This window comes from Platalea leucorodia, assembly GCF_965183815.1.
Source record: "Platalea leucorodia genome assembly, chromosome: 6".
In the NCBI taxonomy this organism is placed as follows: Eukaryota; Metazoa; Chordata; class Aves; order Pelecaniformes; family Threskiornithidae; genus Platalea; species Platalea leucorodia.
In genome coordinates, this window is record NC_138828.1 from 8,550,038 (window position 1) to 8,563,736 (window position 13,699).

The window sequence follows — 13,699 nt, forward strand, 5'->3', positions numbered from 1 at the left end:
TCCTTCCCTTCACGTAAACATTGTGTGCACGTGTTTATGGCTTCTCCGAACTGTATTTCTTTTTATCAAATGACCGTCAGATTATATGCAAGAAAATATGGTAAATGAAAATAAAAGCAAGCCATTTTACACTCTGGGGTTATTAACTCACATATGGATAGCTCTGTAAATCAATACAGGAGTGTCTAGGAGAGCAAAGTGATTTATTTCCATGTAGTTGTAGTATAATGACTGGGCTTTGTTTTCTTACATGTCCCATTATTGTTTAGCTGATTTATATGCTTTTATTGCACCGGTTTACAAAAGAATTTAGCCATAATTTTAACAGCATTTGGTAGTCAATGCTCTGCCATTTTTTATTCTTTTTTTAATGCCATAACAAATAGAAAGTCATTATCTCTGCCCTGAAGAGCTTAGAGTTCAATATATCATGAAACCCTGCTTGAAGTAATGGAAACAGTAACATCCCTGGGAAGGAATTACAGTTCAGAGAGCCAAATTTTTTTCCCTACTCCCTCACTTGTTCCCTAGCGAGTTTTAATTTACTATTGACTGATAGCAGCAGTAAATTACTAGCACACTCCCACTCTCAAACACATATTCTGGTTGAAGCCAAAGAATAGAGGGGCTGAAGTTGCCATTCACTCCTGCTCTCCCCCCGACCTGCTCTGAACTTGATCTCTGCTCTGAAAGAAAATGGTCATTATTGGGCAGATGATCACTATAGCTGTAACGAGCTGCGTACTCAGGACTTCCCTGCCCTTCTCCCAGATATTACTGCCGACACCGCCTTATCGCTAGAAGGCAAAGGACGACTTGACTACCACATGAGCCCAAACAAGAAGCGAGAACACATGATGAGACACAGCACTCGACGCGCCGGCCCAGGACCCCCAAACGTGGACCGCTTGGAAGTGAAGTTCAGGACAAGAAGCGAGAACGGCATTTTAGTTCACGTCCAGGAAAGCAGCAACTTCACTACTGTGAAGGTAAGATTACAGCTAATGCTGAGTTTGATTTGATTGGACTGCCTCATGCATGGTGATCAAAATCACATTTTTCCATTACTCTTGCTGTTTCCTTTATAAAATATTAGGTCTTTAACTGAGGCTAGGCACTGCTCCAGCATCATTCATCATCTCAACAATTCCCTTACTATTTGCCAAGGTATCAGAAGATCTTGATGGTTTTGTATCTAATCAGTTTTGTCTAGACTCCAAATAGTGACTGTTTTAAGGCCACAGGAACGGTACTCATTGCCATATTTGTTATCATCATTAAGTTACACTCTACAGAACAAATCATTTCATTATTGGCCTTTTATCTTCTGATTTTTCGGGCCTCGAACCCAGACCCTCCTTAAGCTAGCAAACAATTGCCAAAAAGTTTTCATTAATTCCTACTAGCGTGGCTCATGCTTATCAAACTAGGAAGTGAGGGATAACTTGAATTCATGAGGTTGCCCATAGACAAATGTCAATATCAAATTATTTTGAGATATGTAGCTGAATTAATGCTTCAAATGCCACACAGTTTTGTTTTTTTGGTTTGGTTTTTTTTTTTTTTTTTCCTCCCAAAGAGTTTATTGCTGCAGAAGTTACCTTTCTCAAGAGAAAGTGGTGGTTCAGTTCCTGGCTATGACTCAGTCCATTTACTCATAACTCTAAATGAGTACAGCAGTGATGTTGGCAAGCCCCTTTATTGGGTTGGTGTAAGCTCCAAGTTTCCTTGACTGCTGTAAAGCTTTCCAAGTTTTTTCCCTGACTTTTAAAGAAACTCATACAGAAATTCACACTTTCTAAGCTTCAGCCCCATGGATATTCTCCACCTGCCTGGTCAGAGGTACAGAGCTTTCCTGACACACCGGCTGCGTTTAAGAAGCAAGTCTGCATTACTTCCCTGGCGTAAGCTTTTACCACATCATTTGATAGGAAGTTTCTGCATCTGTCATATTAGCAGATAAGATCTCATTATTTTGAGTTCTGGAGAGAAAAAAACAAATACTACCTTTTTCTCCCTAGTAGAATTTGCTAGGTCAGCTCTACAAGCATCATTAAAAAAAAGAAAAGGAGAGTTTCCTTTCCTGGCTTGAACGCACTAGTGGTGTGTTTATGCAAACACTTTTATTATTGTTAATATTGGTGAAGTTATACAAGCAAGCAGAGGGTGTCAAGTCCCAGACCCAGCTGTGCAAGGGCAAAGAGCGGAGGTTTGCCTAGTAACAGATGCAGCAGTTTGAGGAAGGAGAGGTAACATCACTGTACCGATTATTGCCGAAAAGTTCCCCAATGATGCTAGTTAATAAAACTGTAGTAATTTAACTGTAGTTAGTACAGTATGGCTTCTGCGCCACTGCTCATACCCGGAGTAGGTATCACGACAAGCACTTCCCTCAGCGGTGGCCCAAGATGTCAGTGAAGCCGACCCACGCGTAGGTCTCCCTGGCATCTCAGTCCACGCCTGGTGCAGAAGATGAGCTTTAGGGACTTCTGTTTACAACTCTCTTGTCAGTCTTCAAAACAGACAATTTTATAACTTGGTTTTTGAGTCTTTTAATATGCTTGTAAGCATTCAGAGAAAACCTGGCATGTGTTTTTTAATATTAAACTGTGCTAGGGAAAAGCTACAAGTCCTGTAGCTATTTCCATGCCTCCACATTTTTCCTCTTGTAGTTAACTGGTTTTGGTGTAGATAGGATTGGGGTAAAATTAGAGAAATGGTAATAAATCAGACCCACTCAGATTGTGAACAGCTAATTCACTGAATGATGGATGTAAACTCCCCCCAAAGAACCCAAAAGAGGTCTTTATGGTATAAAGGGATCCTTAATCCAGGAAAGATACAAAAACTAGCAGGTTAAATTAAACAATGGTCAAAATCAGATCAAAATGCCTCCCCAGAAACACACAACAAGGAAGAGGGTAGGGGATTCCTTATTAGTAAAACTCTGTCACAGCTGGTTTTCCTACAAATACCCATTGCAACTAATTCAATTAGAAGTAATGGGATAAATACAGCAGGTTAAAGGTGAAATTGTCTGCCTTATTTTAGCTGAAAATCTCATCTGAAATCAGATTAAATTAGCATGACTGTAGCTCTAAGATCTATGAATTTTACAGGTAGAGAACGTGGATTACATCTTACCTGGATGACCTAACATATGCATACGTTAGGGTGGTGAGACACTGGAACAGGTTGCCCAGAGAAGTTGTGGGTGCCCCATCATTGGAAGTGTTTAAAGTCAGGTTGGACGGGGCTTGGAGCAACCTGATCCTAGTGAAAGATGTCCCCGCCTACGGTGGTGGGGGGTGGACTAGATATCTTTAAAGGTCCCTTCCCACCCAAACCATTCTGTGATTCTATGCACATATTGAGTTGCAGGAATAAATCAAAATATAACTCATTGAAATGATATCTCATCCAGTGGGTCATAAATCTGTAAAGGCTAGTGCTCAGATTTAAGACAAATAAGAAGCAATTTGCTCAGTAAAGGAAACTCAGAATATTAGTAAAGTTAAATCATCCTTGTAGCTAGGAATATGTTTGCTTTGGTGGTTCATTCTTTTAATTATATTCTACTTGTCAGTTGCTTTGCCATTTAAATAAAACCCAGAAATGGATGTTACTCAATATTGTCAGCATCAGCATTTGTTTCAAATTTAGAAATGTGTTGCGCTTCAAGGAATCAAGACAAACATTCCTTATTTTTTCCTGGTTGAAGAAGTCATGGACCAGTCTTGTCTCTGGAAATTTTATTTTCCAAACGCCACTAGTATTTCATTTGAGTCTGTTAGCATTAGTCACATGCAATTTTAAAGAAACAGAAATAGAGCTAGAATGTCATAAATCAGTATCGAAAATATCAGCTGCTGACAGGTAAATAATTCTACAATTCTTCTCTAATGTGGAATTAGAAGTTACGATTTTGTGCTTAGTTTTCCCATAAGCTTAGAGGATATTGTCTGATATGGTACATTTCTTTTTGCTTACATAAAGACCAAAATACAAGCTAGTATTTACGTGGAGCATAAAAGACAAAATAAGACTAACAAAACAATTACAGGTTACAGACATAAATGTACGTATATATTCTGCCCAGTTCATCTTTTTGTAAATACTTTTGATTGTGGCAAATGTTGTTTAGGATGTTACGATAGTCTGTGTGACTGCATTTCCAAATGTGGGATTTTCTTTGTGCTGTGCGATAGTGTTTGCCAGTAACAAAAGCATCGTATCTCTGAGGGGCAGCTTTATCAAAGAGTCCCTCAAACAATACATTGTCAAATAGTCCAAATTATTGTATTTATAAATGAAGTGCGTGCACATATTAACCATTGTATTTTTTGATCCAAACGGAATATGTGCTAGATACATTTAGTTCAGGCTGCTGCCAAGACATGACCGTGGTCTTACAGCCATAATAAAGCTGATCTGTATGAACAAAGTCCTCAGCTTGCATCACTAAAGAAGTAAATCCAGAGCATTTAACAGTTTCTGGAAACGAGAGCAGCATTCTTGTAGCCGGTGTGTCACCTCACAGTTCTTCCCAGGTGAACGTTATTTTTCCTGGAACAAAGCATGCGAGGCTTAGAGAGCTTTCAGCAAACCTGGGGCTTCGACCTTTCCTGGCCTGTGCGTGTGCACGTTCTGCACGCTCATGTTACAGATCACGCACCGACCGAGCTGCAGCGAGAAGCACCGGAGGGAAAATAGTGATCTTATTTAACGTGTACGACCAAACGTGCAGAGTATGGAAGGAAACGCAACACGTTGCAGAGCCAGCCTATATGAGCTGTGCACAAGTCTGTACACCCTTAGGAGGTCAGCTGATGTACCCAACTCCTACGCAATATTTGAGAAGCTGGCAGGTTTGGATGTTGGTTTTTTTTTTTTTTTTTTTTTAAACTGCTATACCTTAAATGCAGAATTTGCACTGATCTCATTTTGGGATCGTTTAATATTGAGTTAATAAGAGATTTGAAATCCTGCATCTCATGATTCAGTAGAATTGCGAGGCGTCACTCCTAGAGGAAAAGCCAAAAAATTTTTCATGGAATTTAATAGTACCTTTTTTTTTTCCTAACAGCTCACAAGTTTAAAAGCAGTTTGCTCAAGTAAGCAGCTTTTGAAAATTCACACAAAATAATACGCTTTGCAACTCTTCAGAAAGGTTTCTAAAACACAAGTGTTTTTCTGCAAAATGCAAATTAGCAGCAAAACCAGATAGGAAATGGGAATCTTGTTTAAGTCCTGCCATGCCATATAGATTCCTACTGTGTCATAATGAAAAGTAGATGCAAGTATTTTGGGCAAGGACAACATCTGTTTACTCTGCAAAGCATTTTCCACACTTGGATTGAAGAAGGAGGAAGAATTATTCTTTTATTGCTTAAAATATTTTGTCATGTGCATGCCCTATTGCTGGCCTCTCAATAGATTTTTCTCTTTTGAAATTAGCCAGGGAATGAGTGGATGGCAGCTCTAAGCTTTCTACAGATGGAAGGATGTATTTAACTGCGGCCAAATTCTTAGTACTAAATAATCAATGCATTTTTAGTATAAAACAATTATTTGGGGAATAATACACACAGGCTTCCTATTACAACCAAAGCCATATGTTACTGTAGCTGTACTGAATAGGCATTACATTGGTTATGTGTGTATAGGAGTGGTTATGTGTGTATCATTTTAAAATTATGCATTTTGCTGTTTTCTAATCAGATAAAAGGTGGGAAAGTGCATTACGTATCCGATGCTGGAATTGCTGGGAAAGTGGAAAGAAATATCCCAGAAGTGTATGCTGCGGATGGTCAGTGGCATTCGGTACTCATTGAGAAGAACGGGTCTGCTACTATCCTGTCGGTCGACAAGACTCATAGCCGAGATATTCTCCATGCCACGCAAGACTTCGGTGGACTAAACGTTCTTACAATTTCTTTGGGAGGAATCCCATCAAGCCAACCTCTCAAGGGCACAGTTGCAGGTAATTTTTATTATTTTTTTTAATACAGTGCACATAAGTAGATTTGAGCAGAAAAAGGATCTCTATTTGCTTAAAGGTTGCAGAATATACCATAATTCTTTATTAGTAACTAATATACTTCTGTAGTTTGCCAGGAAAACTGCAAATTGAATGAGTAAGGATTGCAGACTTTATTCCTTCAATACACATTGCAGCCTTGTTGTTTCCAAAGCAGGCACTCCATCTGCAGGGCTTTTTGGAGGCAGGGGGTGGGTTTGCTTGCTTGTCAGTAAATCAGTTGTTATTAATTTTGTTATGCTAACAGAGAAGAAAGGATCTATTCTTCACCTGGGTCAGAATCCGGAAAATCAAGGCAAATCTTTTACTTGGGCAAAATGCTAAATGAGAACTTTGTCTCTGTAGGGGTTTGGTAAGTACTGCAGGATTTAGCCTGTTTTTAATATGATTAAAATATTTTCTGAAACTCCAACTTCCTCCTGCTTTATCCTGCTGTCAAATGAAGAATAGGATTTATTTCTGAGCAGCAGAAACCAAAGACAATAAGGAACCACCCTCTAGGAACCGAAATCTAGCTGTTAAGTAAATCAATCTCCCTTAAGAGTTAAAGCAATTGTCTTAGACCCTGGCAAAAGAAGGAGACAACATATATTTGATATCATTCCCCCAGTGATAAGTAAAAATGGAAGCGATTTTTAGCTACAAACTGTGAGATACTCCAGACAGTGCAGGCATAGGTTTCACAGTTTTTATATTGAAAAATCTTCCTGACTTCAAGAATTGTGACCAGATAAAGGATCTTTGAGTGGAGCAAATTCACTTCAGTTGTGAATTTGTATGAAATGCAGTATAAGACCATATGAATGCTATGCTTACCTTTACCATTTTTACATGTAGGTTTTATGAGCAGTGTATGCATGGAAAAGTCAGAGGCTTTTAGGAAAGCTGGAACAAAGAAAATTGAGGATGCTAAAATCTCACCACTGCCTGATGCTGCGGCAGACAAATTAGGATTGTCTGGCTTCCATTAGGAATACACAATCCAAAATCTCTAATTCATATGATTTTATTTTATTTTAATATTGGATTACATTGTGTACGACATAACAAGGATTTACAAGGGGGAGGTATAAAACACTGCATGAACTCAGAGAGTCAAAAATATCTGCAGTACTGTTAAAGGCAGACAAAAATATATGTGGGGGACAATTCCAGGGCTGTGAAGCTGGCATATCCAATAACGTTTTCAAACCCGGGTAGACCTGACAAAATCTCAATTGCTGTTTATCACATCACTGCTGCAAGGGACCACCAAGCATGCAGCAGGGTAATCATCCGTTTTGCTTGGGCTCCCACCTGAACCTAAATCCTCAATTTCCTCTTTATTTGGGAATGTAAAAACAGGAGAAAATGAAAATATAAGTAATGCTGACAGAAAATACATCTCTCTCAGAATGGAAATAATACAGAAATAGTATGCTTGCAAAACTTAGAAGGCTCTTTCATGTCCCTTTACACCACATGACTTGCATCTCTCAGTGAAAAGTATTTGATGTTGATACCCACTCATATTTCATTTCTGACATCAGAGAGTGTTCAAATTTTAAAACAACATACTTTGAAGCTTATAAATCTGTAATGTCACCTCATACAACTTGAGTATATTTGCTGTTTCATGACAGAGTAAATATTCATAACATTTATCTCTGTGCTACCCATTTTTACAGAGATTTCCACAATTATTCACAAAGTTAGAATGCATGGTGGCTGTTCTTCCATTCCAGAAATATGTTTGCAGAAATGAACCTTTCTCTGACACTGCTAATGCATGGAAAATTTGCTCCTGTTTATTCTTTCACCCAAGTGTGATGCTTTAGAGCTGAGTAGTGGCACTTTGCTTCTTCTCGTTGATTATCTTTATTGGTAATAGCTGATAAATTTGGTCCTGAATAATATCCTCTTGTAAACCTGGCACCACGCACGGCATCCTGAGGACAATCCAGCAGAAGTTAAGGAGATAAACATGTTTCTTACAGCAACCATGCATGTGGACACTGAGAGCACAACTTACAAACGCATTTCTACGTACCATTTTGTCACAGCTCTGAGTAGAGGTCAGCATAAGGTTGCACTATCCTAAAACCCTTGCAGAAAGGATTAAGTCTTAGGAACACAGAGAATTATTAGACTGGCAAAAGGCTGGATTTTCCTGCAACCTCACGTACAACCACCGCACAAAGGCCAGAGCTAATCCCATCTCCCTGGGCTCTCACAGCACTGAAAGTCTGCATCACTGCTGACAGGGTAGCGCTGCAACCAAGCTATGGGAAATTTGGGGAAAGGCCACTCAAGATTGAGACATAAAAGTATTGCCATGACTTTAGGACACAGTAAGACAGGAGGCTTAGCTGAAGCACGATAGGCAACTTCAGCTCGGAATAGGGGAAACTGGAAAGCACACAAGCAAAGGGGAATGGAAGCTGATGTTTTCTGCTAGCACAGCCAAGCCAGCTGTGCACAGGTTTCTCTGTGTGGATGATAAGAAGTTTTAGAAATATGGGAAAATTAGGAAACAAAAACATTTAAGTATATTGAAGTTGCTGAAGGAATGATTGTTCAAATTCATTTTAAAGACATTAAATACTATTAGAGTAGATGTTTCCCTATGGTAACCATTTGGATTCTTGGCTTATTTACTGAGCAATGGAGCCTTTCATTTGGCTTCAGTGAAATGGGACTATCAGTTGAAAATAGGGCCAAACAATATGTTTTTAGAAAATATAATGTTTCTGCAAAATCCAACCATTTACTCATTGCTTAGTATTTTGGCAAAATAATTTTGCTTCAACGGGAAACCACATTATAATAAAGATCTGAGAATATAACCTTCAGACTTCCTTCGATGAGCCTATCTATAAGACAAGCACCGCTACAATCACTAAAGTATCCATTTGCATTGCAAACCTCAGATCTAATCCGTTCAGTGAGCAGCAGAGTTGAGTCTATGTGAGCAACCTGTTTTTACCCCAAATGCATTTTTTCATTTCATTTTATATTATGTTTTTTCCTCAATTTGAACTTTATTCGCAGTCTCCAGACTTGAGGTGCATACATCCTAATCGGACAGTAGTTCCTTCTCCTGCATAGCCTATAGAATTCTTAAAAGCCGGATCAACATTTCAAATTATATTTAGGCTTCTGCTTACAATTGCCTGGTTTTTCAGATTTAATGAAAGCAATGGGAGTGCAAAATGTCTTACAGGCCTTCTAGAAAACAGATGTTAATTTCAGCATCTACATTGCAGGTTTTGGTACATTTTATTTACTCATCTAAGAATAGTTTCATTGCTTTGAAGTCTTAGTGTTGAAGTTAAAAACCATGGTCTATTTCTGAATTCTTATTTGGCAGACTTAAAAGAACGAAGATATCTTGGTATCATTTATATAAGTGCCATGCATATATCTTCAGAGAAATTACTTAATTACTTTCTTATCTTTAGTCTCCATTTCTATGCACAGCTTAGATGTGAAAATCATTAGTTTTAAAAGGTGCATGTGTAGAAGTTATGTCGGAAGCTCCAGGCATGACAAGCCTTTACTTAATCTTGTTCTGCTTAAAAATAGATTTAAGTTCCTATCTGGTATGAATCCCAAAAAATTATCAAAAGTTTATGAAAAAAATAGCCAAAAATAGCCAAAAAGCAACAAAACAGTCCTTACACCTGAGCCTAAATGATTCAGCGCAGATTGTCAGATACTGAACCATCTGTGAATGGGCCATCCTTCTAGCGAAATAAATGGTTACTTAAATATTACACTGTTATGGTTAATATCACAAATATTTGTACATTAATCACAATGCAATGTAAAAATATGGGGAAGCAATTGTAAGCTCAGTATACGTAAGATTCACTTGTGAAAATATGGAGGCTTCATGTGTGTAACTAACAGCGTGATTTACCCCACACACTGCTTAAAACCACATCACGAAATAAGGCTGTTGCCTCCATTGTAGCGTTGGGTTTTCCATTTTGTTGCTTCTGTGTTTGTGTTTCCCCTTTCACTTCAGGATGCAAGAGGCACACCACAGATCTTATCATCTGCTGATCAAAAGGTTTCCCCTTTAGCGTGATACTGATGCTCAGAGCATCTTTGGCCTCTGTTGACAGTGCATACTCAGTCTTCGTGTCCCAACGTGACTGTTGTTTTTCCTCCTAGGCTTCGATGGCTGCATTTCCTACATCAAGTACGGCGGGGAGAGCCTTCCCTTCGCTGGCAAGCACAGCCTCGCCACTCTCTCCAAAACAGACCCCTCGGTGAAGATCGGCTGCCGCGGCCCCAACGTCTGCGCCAGCAGTCCCTGCTGGGGAGACCTGATGTGCATCAACCAGTGGTACGCTTACCAGTGCGTCCCGCCGGGCGCCTGTACCTCCAGCCCCTGCCAAAACGGGGGCAGCTGCGAGCCTGGGGCGCACTCCGGCTTCACCTGCAGCTGCCCCGAGGCGTACGCAGGACGGACGTGTGAGGTGGTGGTGGCGTGCCTGGGGGTCTCATGTGCCCCTGGCCACGAGTGTAGAGCGGGGATCAATGGTGGCCACGTCTGTCTCCCGTCCCCGCACCCCGCTGAGCTGTCCCTGCCTCTGTGGGCTGTGCCGGCTATTGTGGGCAGCTGTGCGACGGTCCTGGCGCTGCTGGTCCTCAGCCTCATCCTCTGCAACCAGTGCCGAGCAAAGAAGTCGAAAGCCCCGAAAGAGGAGAAGAAGACGAAGGAGAAGAAGAAAAAAGGGAGTGAGAACGTGGCGTTTGATGACCCTGACAACATCCCACCCTATGGCGATGACATGACTGTCAGGAAGCAGCCCGAAGGGAATCCAAAACCTGATATCATTGAAAGAGAAAACCCGTATCTCATCTATGATGAAACCGACATCCCGCACGCCACGGAGACGATCCCCAGCGCCCCGCTGGCTTCCCCCGAGCCTGAGATTGAGCACTACGACATTGACAATGCCAGCAGCATCGCCCCCTCGGACGCTGACATCATCCAGCACTACAAGCAGTTTCGGAGCCACACGCCCAAGTTCTCCATCCAGAGGCACAGCCCACTGGGCTTCGCACGGCAGTCCCCCATGCCCCTGGGAGCCAGCAGCTTGACCTACCAGCCCGCTTATGGGCAGGGCTTGAGGACAACGTCTTTAAGCCACTCGGCATGCCCTACTCCCAACCCCCTGTCTCGGCACAGCCCTGCACCCTTCTCCAAATCGTCAACTTTCTACAGGCACAGTCCGGCGAGGGAGCTGCACCTTGCCATAAGGGAAGGGAGCCCACTGGAGATGCACAGCGATGTCTGCCAGCCCGGCATTTTTAACTATGCCACTCGGCTAGGGAGGAGAAGTAAGAGTCCACAGACCATGGCGAGCCACGGTTCCCGACCGGGAAGCCGCCTGAAGCAGCCCATTGGGCAGATCCCTCTGGAGACTGCTCCTCCGGTGGGGCTGTCCATCGAAGAGGTGGAGAGACTGAACACCCCTCGCCCCAGAAACCCCAGCATCTGCAGTGCAGACCATGGCCGGTCCTCTTCTGAGGAGGACTGCAGAAGGCCTCTGTCCCGGACGAGGAACCCAGCCGATGGTATTCCCGCACCCGAGTCCTCGTCCGACAGCGATTCCCACGAGTCCTTCACCTGCTCGGAGATGGAGTACGACAGGGATAAGCCCATAGCGTACACCTCCAGGATGCCCAAGTTATCCCAGGTCAATGAGTCCGATGCGGATGACGAGGACAACTATGGCACCCGGCTGAAGCCCCGGCGGTACCCTGGCCGCCGAGGCGAGGGGGGGCCGGTGGGGGCACAGGCGACTGCCGCCAGCGTGGGGGAGAGCTCCCTGCCCGCGAAGCTGGGGCAGCAAGCGGGAAACTTCAACTGGGACAACCTCTTGAACTGGGGCCCGGGCTTTGGGCATTATGTGGATGTTTTCAAAGATTTGGCATCACTTCCTGAAAAAACAGCAGCAGCAGCAGCAGCAGCGAGTGAAGACAGCAAAGGTGGTACAACGAAGCCTGTTTCCAAGGATGGGGAAGCAGAACAGTATGTATAGGCTTTATCTCCTGGTATTGCCGCAGTGCAAAGCCATGGGGACTGGTCAAACCATTATATGGTTGTAGAAAAGCGAAGGTCAGCATTTGAACCCCAGGCCAGTTTGGTTGGAGGAGACTTTAAAAATAATAACCATTATGCTGCTGAAAGAGACTTAAAACATTTTTAATTTAATTATGCTTGGATGAATTTATTTCTCCTGCATGCATTGTATTTGAAAACAAGATATTCGGCATGCAGCCTTTGAAAAGGGTTCCCTATTTACCATTGTTTGGTTTGTGATTCTTAAATTAATAATGCTTTGTTCTGAAAATGAACTAATTTTTTTTTTTAATTGTGAAGGATGTGTATATTGTCTCCAGCTACTAACATGTTTTACGATGCAAGAGTATTGAGGATTTAATTTTCCTTAAGAAGTGCATGGAAGAAGGATGGTGAATGAAGGAATTACAGTAGTAAGGTGTCTCAGAAAACGTAGTTACCATATCCTGCAGTTGCTCACATGATGGATGTGATGAAATCAGCTTGAATAATTGCTGGCAACAGTGCTATAAGTCTTATTCCATACAAGAGGTGCTAGAAGCAACTCAAGCCAGTCAGCACTTTAGGAGTTTTTTTTCTTTTCAGCTTGCTTGTTTGTTTGGTTGGTTTTTTTTTTTTCCCTTTTTTTTTATCTTTTGGTTTGGTTTGGGTTGGGTTTTTTTTGACAAAGTTGTGTGAGAGCTTCTGAATCTCTATGAAATATTTTGGGATGCTTAACCCTGATCCCTGCCCGCCCCCCTCAGTGCTTCCAGTGGGAGGGAAGCAGTTGGCGTTTGCCAGCCCAGCCCGGTAGCCTGTGGCTTGCAGCAGCACGATCAACGGGAGCAAGGGAAAAAACCCTCGATTTCCACATCTCTTGACCTCTCATCTTGGCTGTGCCGCTGCTGCAGTCTGTGCTTCTGCCCTGATTTCATTTTCCCATCTGTACTATGGAAAGGTAGGAATAACGCTTACTCGCCTACCTCACAGGGGTGTTGTGGGGACTAATTAGTTAACTTGTCTGAAGTGCTTAGACATTATAAAGCACTATAATAAGTATTATCATAATTATTATTAAAGCACTGCCTAGCCCTTGTGACCTTGGAGTGGCATTTTCTGCATTATATGATTTTCTATGATGGAAACTTTGAAGAATTATTTATTGTATAGAAAATTACTGCACTCTAGCATTTTGGAGCGGATATGAGGGAAAACTACTTGTAGATTCATTAATGTAGCTTACTGTTTGTCCCAAATTCCCTGAAGTTTTAGGTAAAGTAGAACCTCACAAAGTCCTTACATCTTCATGCAGATCTGATGAACCTATCGTACTGTGTAAAAACTTCAAATTTTTTTTTTTTTTTTTTACCTAAGCTGTGTTTTTATATCAATATTTTCCTATGCTGAATAGTTTTCTTACTTTCAGGGAAGGTAAGAAAAATACTTTTTTTACATTTGTTACTTATGTAACATCCATATTTTTCACATTTTGATAAAATTGTAACATACTGTATGCTTTCTACCTGTAAATGCCAATAATAGAATTAAAATATTTATTTAAAATCTTTAGTGTGTGTTATTGGAAAACTTCCATCTTTTCT

General features: G+C 41.4%; 1 protein-coding gene across 1 annotated transcript in view; it reads left to right on the top strand.

The window, feature by feature from the left end:
* Nucleotides 1-13,497, top strand: part of FAT4 (FAT atypical cadherin 4) — a gene marked incomplete at its 5' end in the record, with an annotated part of 147,761 nt that extends 134,264 nt beyond the window's left edge. Inside the window, 3 exons of the mRNA XM_082315292.1 lie at nucleotides 772-989; nucleotides 5,722-5,983; nucleotides 10,199-13,497. Coding sequence (XP_082171418.1) covers nucleotides 772-989; nucleotides 5,722-5,983; nucleotides 10,199-12,078 — 2,360 coding nt within the window. The 3' untranslated portion in view covers nucleotides 12,079-13,497. The remainder of the gene's footprint in view (nucleotides 1-771; nucleotides 990-5,721; nucleotides 5,984-10,198) is intronic.
* Nucleotides 13,498-13,699: the final 202 nt, after the last annotated feature.